The sequence below is a fragment of the Hevea brasiliensis genome, chromosome 18, assembly GCF_030052815.1.
Source record: "Hevea brasiliensis isolate MT/VB/25A 57/8 chromosome 18, ASM3005281v1, whole genome shotgun sequence".
NCBI classification, from domain to species: domain Eukaryota; kingdom Viridiplantae; phylum Streptophyta; class Magnoliopsida; order Malpighiales; family Euphorbiaceae; genus Hevea; species Hevea brasiliensis.
This window is the reverse complement of record NC_079510.1, coordinates 33,817,102-33,829,330: the sequence shown is the minus strand read 5'-3', so window position 1 is coordinate 33,829,330 and position 12,229 is coordinate 33,817,102. Positions and strand designations below refer to the sequence as shown.

The following is a 12,229-nucleotide window of genomic DNA, read 5'->3' as shown; positions in this document are numbered from 1 at the left end:
TTAATTAATTAAAGAGTTTAATTGATTAATTAAATAGGTTTGGTTTGCAATTAGATTGCAAAGTCCCTAGCATAGCTTGAAACCAAATCTAGGTTATTGGATGTATAGTATAATTTAAATTTATATTTAAAGCGTTTAAATATGAATTTAATTATGAGAAATTAATTAATAGAGATTAATTAATTAATTTATATTTGATGTAAATTGATTAGAAGAAGAGAAATAATTATTTTGGGTTGAGAACTCAAAATTAAGACACAAGGGTATTTTGGTCATTTCACAGGGTGACATGTGGCACCATGAGATGGTGACACATGGCACTACACATAAGCTAGCCATTTGTCTTTTAATCATGTAAGATGATCAAAGTCAAGATTAAATCTAAGTTTGACACTTGGCACAATGTGATTGGCTCAATTAAACTAAGAGCCAATCAGAAGGTGACATGTGGCAAGGGTTTTAAGTGATGACCTAGCTATATAAGGGAAAGGATGAAATAACAAAAGACAATATGCTATTTCTTCCAAAGGTGTCGCCACCCTTACCTTGTTCTTCCTCTCTTCTTCTTCATCTCTCATCAATTCAAAGAGAATTGCCAAAATTCTCTTGAATTAAAATTAATAGAAATCGTTTTTAGTGTCCAATATATATTTGTAATCTCTCTAAAGGTAAAACCTGAATTTCTAATTAATTGAAAAGGCTTCAGAAGCTGTTCAATGGGCTGCTAATGGTGATCTTAGTGTGGATAAGCTAGAGGGACAACATCTAGTGTCCTAGGTGCATCACAAAGGCGCTAAACACAACTATAATGCATCAAAATGTTAGTGCACTTGTTCTTGATTTATCTAGGGTTCTAATGAATTAATCTGTTAATTCTAAAATCTTAAATGGCAAATGTAGATCCAAAAATATATTAAAAGTATTTTAATATGCTGTTTATCATTGAAATCAAATAGATAAATAATGAATCTTGCATGATGCATGATACCATAGAAGAAAAATTTTGAATTCAATGATCTAAACTTATATTTTTTATGCTTCGGCTCCTTCAAAATTATGATTGAAACTAGGTAAAAATTAAGTTCAAAGATGAGGGCACTAAGCTATCCAAAAATCCAAAACTCTTTGAAATTACAAATCTAACTTAGGGAGGCATTAGACATTTATGTAATGAGTTCTTGACAATAGTTGAGATGAGTATTGAGACATTCTACTTGTGTGTTTTCAGTAGAAAAAGAGATTGAAACGGACAAGAAGAAGTAAGAAAAGAGAAAGTAGATCATTGAAGGTTTGCGCACAACTAACCTTTTTCTTTGTTTTAACTTTATAAATGGATTTAAATGACTTATGATCTTTTGAAATGGAGAAATTATGTGTGGCCAACCCCTTTATGCGTTTTATGATGATTTGAATATGTTTATTGCTTTGCAAAGGTGATTATCGATTTAGAAACTCTTGAGAATTGTTTTAAAACCACAGTTAGCATAACAGTCCCTTTTGAAATTTCTCAGTAGTAACGGATACTTGGGGATTGATAATTAATTATGATCATCTCCCCCATTAATAACGGTTAGTGGGGTGAGACTATATGAGTACTCATTAAATAGCTAGCCCTTCCCTCATTAATAACAGTTAGTGAGGTTGATTTGCTTTATCATGGTGTACAACATGGCATTGATCGTGAAATTTTTTGTGATGGTCTAAACTGTGTGTTGATGTTGGCAACACTTATGCTTTGTGATTTGTGATTTGTGAAGTATGATTTTTCAAGTAAAAGGTGATTTCAATAAATGGTTCTTATGGAAAATATGATTTATTATGTTTTGACAAGTTATGCTTTATCTTAAGTTTTAAAGTTATTAGTTATGCACCACTGAGCGATATACTCAGCGATAGCTTATTTATACTGTCGTAGGTAAGGAAAATGAGAAGGCTACCAAGTGAAAGACTTGGGAGCAGCATTTTGTATTGACTGTGGGTATATATAGTAGGTATACTTCTGTAATTCCTTTTGATGTATTTTGTAGCTATATGTATGATATACGGACATTGAGCAGTTTGTATTAAAAAGTATTCCATTGCTATAACATTACGAGATTGTAAATATTTGTATTTCATTTTGAGACTCATGTAAATGTAGTTTTTGTAACATTAAGTTTATTATCTCTAATGAATAAAGCATTTGAAATGTAAATGAATTTTATTATGCTTGTGAGATGGATTGAAGGAAATCTTTTATTTGACTGATATTATGATTTCAATAGGATATAAATTTGGGCTTTGTTAAAGTTTTAACCACCATCATGCAGTTTTTCGCGAAATAAAAATAAAATAAAATGCTATGATTTGTTGAAAATCCCTTATAATATATTTAATGGGTTCTCGGTAGGTGTAGTTCGATAATTCATTAGGTATACTACAGGAACATGTTATACCTTACAAAGGGGTAAGGTGTGACATATATATCAAAATATAAGTTTAATATTATTCTAATATTATTTTATTGATTTAAACAATTCATTAAGTTGTGCTTGATCTTATTATTAACTAAGAATTAAATAATTTATGTATTTAATTGCTTAAAAAAATTATGTAGTCATTTTGATGCATTTTATAAAATTATTTTGAAGTCTTGGATTTAATCTTTAGAAATATCGAATTTTTATTAAATTTTTTTTTGTTTTGATATTTTTAAATTTAATGTAATTATTCTTATTATTATTACTAATATTATTATGTTCAATTAATTTATGGAGTAAGAGGTTATTATAAATATTGATAATATTTTAATATTAGATTTATTAGAAATTTTGATAAAGGTGTTTTAATAAAATATTATGTATTTCAATATATATATAAAGGTGATGGGCTACTGCAACTTCAGTTGCAGTATGCCCATCACTATCAACAGCCATTTATAAAAAAAAAAAAAAAAAATTGAAAAAGGAGCGGGAGTTTCTTCCCCCGCTGCCCCCCCCCCCCTCTGCAATCTCTCTCACCTCCCCACTCTTCGTCTTCCTTTTCTTTGGCGAGCATGGACCACCGCTAGCGACACCCATCAGACCACCCTCCGGTGACATCACCAGAAGCAGCAGAGATCCAAAAATTTGGCTAGCAGGGGAGAGAGAGAGAGAGAGAGAGAGAGAGAGAGAGGAAGGAGAGAGAAATTTTCTCCGGCTAGTGACTGGTGACCCCACCAGCTCTAGCCGACTCCCCACAAGCCCAGCTTCATTTTTCGACCAGCCTCACCGCCGGCAGTCTCTAGAATCATGCAAAGTGAGGAGAGAGAAAAATAGGTATTTTCAAGTTTTAAGGCCACTTTTCTGGTGATTCGATTGTCGGATTGAAAATCCAATACCACCGATGGACTCAGGGCGATGAAATCTTTGAGATGGGATCGGCCCTGCTCCGATGAGACAGCGTTTGAAAAAGACGATAATCGGACGGTCTAGATCGCCAGGTGAGATTTTCAGACCTTTTTTAAGTTTGAAAAATTAAAAATAATTTTATGATAATTATTATTAATTTTTGGGCTCAATTTATGTGCGATCGGATCCACAATAGCTCACCGACATCGGGATCGCATTTTTAGCCAGATTTGGTTGCTTAGTGGCCCGTCTTGGAACATAGCCAATATTACAGTCAATCTTAGCATTTTCAGACGTTCTGGATGCATTTTTGGTGTCAAAATTAGCATAGGTAAACTCGAACTCGAAGTTGCTCAATTGCCTAATACCAAGTTTAGAATAAAGCTCATAAAATATTTGTAAGTGATCAGAAAATTATAATTCCTTTTGTAATAGTATTATAATATTGTTAAGGACTGCGGCACAAAATTTTAGAATTTTAAGAACTCATTTGAGTAATTTTTACAGAATGTCAGTTTTAGGGGTTAAAACATTATTTTTCAATCTTATGATTATTGCCTGGTTTGGAGGGCCTAGGAGGGGCCATATGATGTTGATGAGATCTGAGTTGAGATGTATGATTTTAGAAGTATTATTTGAGCTATTTTGCAGGTTGAGTATATCCTAAGTATAGGAGAGACTCTACCGGATTTTCAGCATAAATTAGACTGTCTTTTATCTATTTAGAGTCTTATTTTTAATTAGTACTAATAAATTTATAATATAATTATTTAGGTAATTAGGGTCAGTCATCTTTCTCCACCAAACCGTTACAGTAGTCACCGATTAACCAGTGAGTAGATATTGATTTTACTTATAATTTTAATATTATTATATATTTAAGGCATGTCCATGTATCACTTATAGATATATGTATATAGATACTTGCTAGGCATGCATTGTATTGCATTTGTATTTGATGATATTGTTATGATTGTTGCTTTATGGCTATTTAGAGCTGTGTGTATGAGTAGATGTGTATGTGGTGTGTATATGGATATGGATAAGATGGGTAGATGCAGCTAGAGATTGACTCACTGGGACCCGATCCTTATTAGGGATAAGTCAGGGTAGGCACAGCTTTGAGTTGATCTCGCTGGCTCCCGCATTTGGATATTAAGAGAAAGTAGAAACTGCCTTTTCAGAAAAGGAGTAGGGTATGATAAGTTGTATTAACTGGATAGCTTGAGAATACATAGACTTTTATCATGACAGAGAAGAGATCCAACCCATTTTCTAATATCGATAGATAGAATATGGATGTTTGGTTTTTGGATGGAACTCTACATAGTTGAATTCCTATGAGATAGGTAGAAATTGGTACAAGAACCTAGTTAATGGTATGAAATAAACAAGAAGTTCACAATATCGTGGAAATAAGTAGTACGAGTGCTTTAACACAGAGAAAGTCTTACTAAAGTTTCTGTGGCCAACAAGATTGGTAGTGATGTCAGGTAAGGTGCTTGTAAAAGAATTACATCATAAAGGGGGCACTTCACAAGACAATGCAAAATGAACAGTATGAATCACATCATTGCACTGTAGAGTGATAATAGAATAAAACAAAAATTAATATTACAAGTTATTACATTAGAATGCATGAGGAAGCATAGAGGATATTAAAGATGTTAGACAAGGTTAACAAGCAATAAAGCTATGAGTTTCACGACAAAATGACAATAACAGGCAGGACACTATGGTAGAGACAGAGAATAGTAGAACGTATTCTGTAGCTTGCAAAGAGTTTGAAGAATAAATGTCCGCACCTATCCCAATAACCTTTTATTCTTTATCTCCCTGCTTGTTTGAAAATTCAGGGATGAATTTTTTCCTAAGAGGGAAAGAAGAATGTAACAATCCAAATTATATATATATATATATATATATATATATATATATATATATATCAAAATGTAAGTTTAATATTATTCTAATATTATTTTATTGATTTAAACAATTCATTAAGTTGTGCTTAATCTTATTATTAACTAAGAATTCAATAATTTATGTATTTAATTGCTTAAAAAAATTATTTAGTCATTTTGATATATTTTATAAAATTATTTTGAAGTCTTGGATTTAATCTTTAGAAATATCAAATTTTTATTATAATTTTTTTTGTTTTGATATTTTTAAATTTAATGTAATTATTCTTATTATTATTAATAATATTATTATGTTCAATTAATTTATGGAGTAAGAGGTTATTATAAATATTGATAGTATTTTAATATTAGATTTATTAGAAATTTGATAAAGGTATTTTAATAAAATATTGTGTATTTAAATGTTAAAAATATTATTTATATATATAATAATTTAATACATACACACACACACACACACATATATACATATATATAAAGGTGAGGGGACTACTACAACTTTAGTTGCAGTATGCCCATCATTGTCAACAGCCATTTATAAAAAAAAAAAAAAAAAATTGAAGAAGCAGTGGGAGTTTCTTTCCCTACCCCCAACACCCCCCCCCCACCCCCCACGTCTCCCCTCACCATCTCTCTCACCTCCCCACTCTCCTTCTTCCTTTTCTTCGACGAGCATGGACCATCGTCGGTGAAACCCATCAGACCACCCTCCGGCAATGTCATTATCTACAGCAGAGATCTAGAATTCGGCTAGCAGGGGAGAGAGAGAGAGAGAGAGAGAGAGAGAGAGAGAGAGAGAGAGAGGAAAGAAAGAGGAAGGAGAGAGAAATTTTCTCAAGCTGGTGACCGGCAACCCCACCAGCTCCAGTCGACTCCCCACGAGCCCAGCTTCATTTTCCAACCAGCCTCACCACCGGCAGCCACCAGAATCACGCAAAAGGAGGAGAAAGAAAAATGGGTATTTTCAAGCTTTCCGGCAATTCGACTGTCAGATCAGAAATTTGAGACTACAGATGGACTTAGGGAGATGAAATCTTTGAGAGCCCCGCTCTAATCAGACGCCATTTGAAAAAGGCGATCATTGAATGGTCCAGATTGTAACACCCTAGGCAAATCCCACATCGACAAAACACGGGAGAGATGCTGGGTTCATAAGTTGATAGTTCGTAACCCCTATTGACGCGTTTTAAAACCGTGAGGGCTTCAGCCCAGAGCGGACAATATCACTAATGGGCCGGGGCATTACATTTGTGGTATCAGAGCCGCTCCGCGTGCAACCTTGAACGATGGTGGGGCAAACCTCAGCGAGGACGCTGAGTCCCATAAGGGGGGTGGATTGTAACACCCTAGGCAAATCCCACATCGACAAAACACGGGAGAGATGCTGGGTTTATAAGTTGACAGTTCGTAACCCCTATTGACGCGTTTTAAATCCGTGAGGGTTTCAGCCCAGAGCGGACAATATCACTAGTGGGCCGGGCCATTACATTTGTGGTATCAGAGCCGCTCCGCGTGCAACCTTGAACGATGGTGGGGCAAACCTCAGCGACGCCGAGTCCCATAAAGGGTGGATTGTAACACCTAGGCAAATCCACATCGACAAAACACGGAGAGATCTTTGGGTTCATAAGTTGACAGATTCGTAACCCCTATTGACGGCGTTTTAAAACCGTGAGGGCTTGACCAGGCGGACAATATCACTAGTGGCGGCCGCATCTCTCCGTGTTTTGTCGATGTGGGATTTGCCTAGGTGTTACAATCCACCCCCTTATGGGACTCGGCATCCTCACCGAGGTTTGCCCCACCATCGTTCAAGGTTGCACGCGAGCGCTCGATACCACAAATGTAATGGCCCGGCCCACTAGTGATATTGTCCGCTCTGGGCTGAAACCCTCACGGTTTTAAAACGCGTCAATAGGGGTTACGAACTGTCAACTTATGAACCCAGCATCTCTCCAGTGTTTTGTCGATGTGGGATTTGCCTAGGGTGTTACAATCCACCCCCCTTATGGGACTCAGCGTCCTCGCTGAGGCTTGCCCCACCATCGTTCAAGGTTGCACGCGGAGCGGCTCTGATACCACAAATGTAATGGCCCTACACTAGTGATATTGTCCGCTGGCAAGCCCTCACGGTTTTAAAACGCGTCAATAGGGGTTACGAACTATCAACTTATGAACCCAGCATCTCTCCCGTGTTTTGTCGATGTGGGATTTGCCTAGGGTGTTACACAGATGGTTAGATGAGATTTTCGGACTTTTTTAATTCTAAAAAATTAAAAATAATTTTATAATAATTAATAACAATTTTTGAGCTCAATTTAGGAGTGATCGGATTGACGATTGTTCACCGACGCCGAGATTAGGTTTTTAGCCAGATCTGATCACCCGGTGGCCCATCTTGGAACGTGGCTAATATCACTGTCGATCCTAGCATTTTCAGACGTTTCGGATATGTTTCAAGTGTCAGAATTGACAAAGGTAAACCCGAACTCCAAGTTGCTCAATTTTTGCTTAATACCAGATTTAGAATAAAACTCATAAAATATTCGTGAGTGATCAGAAAATTGTAATTCCTTTTGCAATGGCCTTATAGTATTATTAAGGACTTCGAGACAAAATTTTAGAATTTTTAGAATTCGTTTGAGTGATTTTGGAATAAGGGTCAATTTGCCTCCTATATTTATTGAGGAGGTTCAATTTAATCCATTTTCAATTTTTGGTCCAATTTAACCCCGAAGTTTTGATTTATGCTCAAATTAGCCCAATTAGTTGATATGTGCCTTTTTTAATCTTTAATTATTTTTTAATATTAAAAAAATTAATAAAAATATTATTTTTATTATTCAATATTTTTAATTAAACTGAAAATATTAAAAAATATCTTTATATTTTCACATAATTAATTAAAATTAAAAATTATTACTATAATTAATTTAATTATTTAAATGAATTTTTTATAAAATATAAAAATATTCATTTAAATAATTAAATTAATAATAGTAATAATTTTTAATTTTAATTAATTATATGAAAATATAAAGATATTTTTTAATATTTTCAGTTTAATAATATGGAAAAAATAATATTTTTATATTTTTAGTTTTATTTAATTATAATTTTTTAATTTTAAACTAAAAGTATGAAATACAAAAATCATATTTTTTCATTTAAATAATTAAATTAATTATAGTAATAATTTTTATTTTTAATTAATTATATGAAAATATAAAGATATTTTTTAATATTTTCAGTTTAATAATATGGAAAAAATAATATTTTTATATTTTTAGTTTTATTTAATTATAATTTTTTAATTTTAAATTAAAAGCATGAAATACAAAAATCATATTTTTTCATTTAAATAATTAAATTAATTATAGTGATAATTTTAATTTTAATTAATTATATGAAAATATAAATTTTTTTTAATATTTTCATTTTAATTAATAATATTGAATAATAAAAATAAAATTTTTATTTTTTATTTAAATAATTATACAATATAAAAATAATATTTTAATATTAAAAAATAATTAAATATTAAAAAATGACATATGTTAATTAATTGGGCTAATTTGAGCATAAATCAAAACTTGTGGGTTAAATTGGACCAAAAGTTAAAAATGAGCTAAATTGAACCTCCACAATAAGTATAGGGGGCAAATTGACCCTTATTCCAAGTGATTTTTGTAGAATGTCAGTTTTAGGGGCTAAAACATAATTTTTCAATCTTGTGATTATTGCTTGGTTTAGAGGGCCCAATAGGGGCCATATGAAGTTGATGAGATATGGGTTGAGATGTATGATTTTAGAAGTGTTATTTGAATTATTTTGCAGGTTGGGTAAATCCTCAGTATAGGGGAGACTCTGTCAGATTTCTAGCATAAGTTTACATAATTTTCCAATTTTGTGATTATTGCTTAGTTTAGAGGGCCCAATAGGGGCCATATGAAGTTAATGAGATATGGGTTGAGATGTATGATTTTAGAAGTGCTATTTGAATTATTTTGTAGGTTGGGTAGATCCTCAGTATAGGAGAGACTCTGTCGGATTTCTAACATGAGTTAGGATGTCTTTTATCTCTTTAGAGTCGTATTTTTAATTAGTACTGATAAATTTATAATATAATTATTTAGGTAATCAGAGTTAGCCGTCTTTCTCCGCCCAACTGTTACAGTAGTCACTGGTTAACCAGTGAGTATATATTGAGTTGATCTCGCTGGCCCCTGTATTTAGATATTAAGAGAAAGTCTGGCTTTGAGTTAATCTCACTGGCAGAAGTTGTAACTAAGAGAGCTGTATAGGGGATCGGCTCACATATATATGTGTGTAAGTGTGGATGTGACACATGGGTATGTGAGTGCTCCAAATTACCTTTGATGTGATTATGACTTGACCTATTTGAATTGTGTGAAGGTGTTGCATTCATTCTTAGGGATGCACTAGACTTAGGTAGTTATAAAAATTATATGTAAAATCAATATCTTACTCTATGAGTCGAATGCTCACTCATGTTCATCTTATTTTTCTAGGCTACAGGAGGACTTATTTTTTCAGAATAACCTGCTTCTTTCTTCACAGGTTTATTAGCAGTTATGTATTTGTATTAGTATCTTCTAAATTTGTAATCTAAGACTCAACATGTGTTAATAGTAGTGTGAATCTTGTCAGATGCTATGTTAATTAAGTTTTTTTTTGGTATTAATAAAAGAAAATTTTTGAGTTATTTAAACGTTTGTAAATGATGATATCGGGTTGAGCTGGGCTCCCCTGGCTTTAGCTTTTGATGGTTGTCGGGTTGGATTGACCCGAATTAAAAATGTAATATTTTATTTTACTTTATTTTATTTTATATATTGGGCCTCAATTTTGGGTCCTGATTATGGATTTGAGAATAGTAAGACTTATTATGGGTCTCGGGCGCTATATTTCGACTTAGGTCCTAGTGCCGGTCCGGTCCGTGGGATCGGGTCGTGATAATATGATCACATGATTTAAATTTATTTGCAAAGATTGAGAATAAAAAATCTGAAATCAAAAGACAATACCTAGTGCATGTGAAAGTTTAGTTTTGGACCCAAGCTACAAGTATGACAATGAATTTTGTTGGATTCATGCTGAATGAGAAGAAAAATAAAATCAAATGAAATAAAATTAAATTTAGTGATCAGATTATGACAAATTGAGATTGATGGCAACAATAAAAAATCAAAGCATAATTAAAAAAAATTATTGAAATAATTAATTAATTAATTCACCCCTTATTTTGTCCATAAAAGAACACCACACACTGCAGCTTGCACCAAGCCACCATTAATACTAAAGCCTTGGTTTCTTACAATTGCCAATGGCTTCCCATATTCTAATAGCCTTTTTCCTCTTCTCTTCAATCCAACCCTTTTTAGCTCAGTCTAGAACTTTGAAGTCTGAAAACCAAGATCAATTCAAATCCTTTCAAAACCTGGAAGGTGCTGGAAAGGGCTCAACAGTGGAAGGGCTGAGTAAGGTGAAACAATACCTGAAAAATTTGGGATACTATCCAACTGAGACCAATCTTGTCACTGACCATTTTGATGAAGTTATGGAGTCTGCACTCAAAACATATCAAAACTATTACCGTTTGAAAGTTACAGGAAAGCTCGACTCCGATACCATAAAAGAAATGATGATTCCACGATGTGGAGTTCCTGATAACATCAATCACCCAACAAAACAAAGCCATCACAAGCCAGGAAAATTCAATATGGTAGTTTCTGATTACTCTTTCTTTCAAAACATGCCGAAATGGCGACCTTCCAAGTACCACCTGACCTACACATTTCGCTCCCAGGTCCAAGTCATTGATGAGAAGGTATTAAAGTCTGTTTGCTCCAAGGCATTCAAAAAATGGGCTGATGTTTCCCAGTTCACATTCGAGGAGGCACCTGCTGGTTCAAAATCAGATATTGTTATAGGGTTTTACAGTGGAGATCACGGGGATCGTTATCCTTTTGATGGGCCTAGAAACACACTGGCCCATGCTTTTGCACCAGAGGATGGAAGATTCCATTATGATGCAGATGAGAATTGGAGTACTAACCCTGATGCAGATCAGGTGGACTTGGAAACAGTGGCTATTCATGAAATAGGTCACCTTCTTGGGCTTGGACATAGTCAGGATAAGAATGCAATAATGTATCGTGCAATTCCATACGGAACTACCAAAAGGCATCTCAGTCAGGATGACATTGATGGCATTCATGCCCTCTACTCTTCGGAATCAAAATAATTAGTTTTTATATAAATTATACTAGCCCACAAGTGCAAAATAATTAAGGTTGTGATTGCAAATAAAATATAAATATATATATATATATATATATATATATATATATATATATATATATATATATTATTATACATTTTTTTGTGTAAAAAAAAATAATATTATAAAAGATTATTGGGTTAGAATGTATTAGCACCGAGTAAGAATAGTTCAGTGAGCTATCCTTTCGCTCAGATCCTTTTAGCTTATAACGCTTAAACTGCTACGCAATAAGGGAATTAGAATTGCACCTCTACTAACAATTTAAACTTTTGGCATGGTGATAATTTGATTCTACAATTAATATCAGAGTCCAAATCATGATTCGAGTTGGCACTTAGCTGAGTTGATTCAATAGACAAACATTTTGAGTTAAAAGCTCAATCTTACAAAATTCTTAAAATCTCTTGTTTTAAATTTAAAAAAGTGGTTGTTATATATTAGTTGAAGAAATAAAATAATCTTTTGTGTACTCATAATGTTTGCAAATTTAATTAATTTTTTTATTACATATATCAAATTTTAAATCAATAAAACATACATGAGTGATTCATTAATGATAAAATTAAATAAATTTAAATTATAATAATATAAATTTCAGATTTAATTAAAAGATTAGTTGGAAGAAATTT

At 32.9% G+C, this 12,229-nt stretch overlaps 1 protein-coding gene across 3 annotated transcripts; it reads left to right on the top strand.

Annotated features, from left to right (window-relative positions):
• The first annotated feature begins 10,563 nt into the window (after positions 1–10,563).
• On the top strand, positions 10,564–11,644 carry LOC110633162 (metalloendoproteinase 1-like). 3 transcript variants are annotated; one of them, XM_021781674.2, is made up of 2 exons: positions 10,564–11,039; positions 11,124–11,644. In XM_021781674.2, the coding sequence occupies exons 1-2, from the start codon at positions 10,641–10,643 to the stop codon at positions 11,559–11,561; spliced, it is 837 nt and encodes a 278-aa protein (XP_021637366.2). In that variant the 5' UTR covers positions 10,564–10,640; the 3' UTR covers positions 11,562–11,644. The 3 variants fall into 3 exon arrangements, with proteins under 3 accessions (XP_021637366.2, XP_057996833.1, XP_021637364.2); XM_058140850.1 differs by having other exon boundaries at positions 10,564–11,354; positions 11,385–11,644; XM_021781672.2 differs by having other exon boundaries at positions 10,568–11,644.
• The last annotated feature ends 585 nt before the right edge of the window (positions 11,645–12,229 follow it).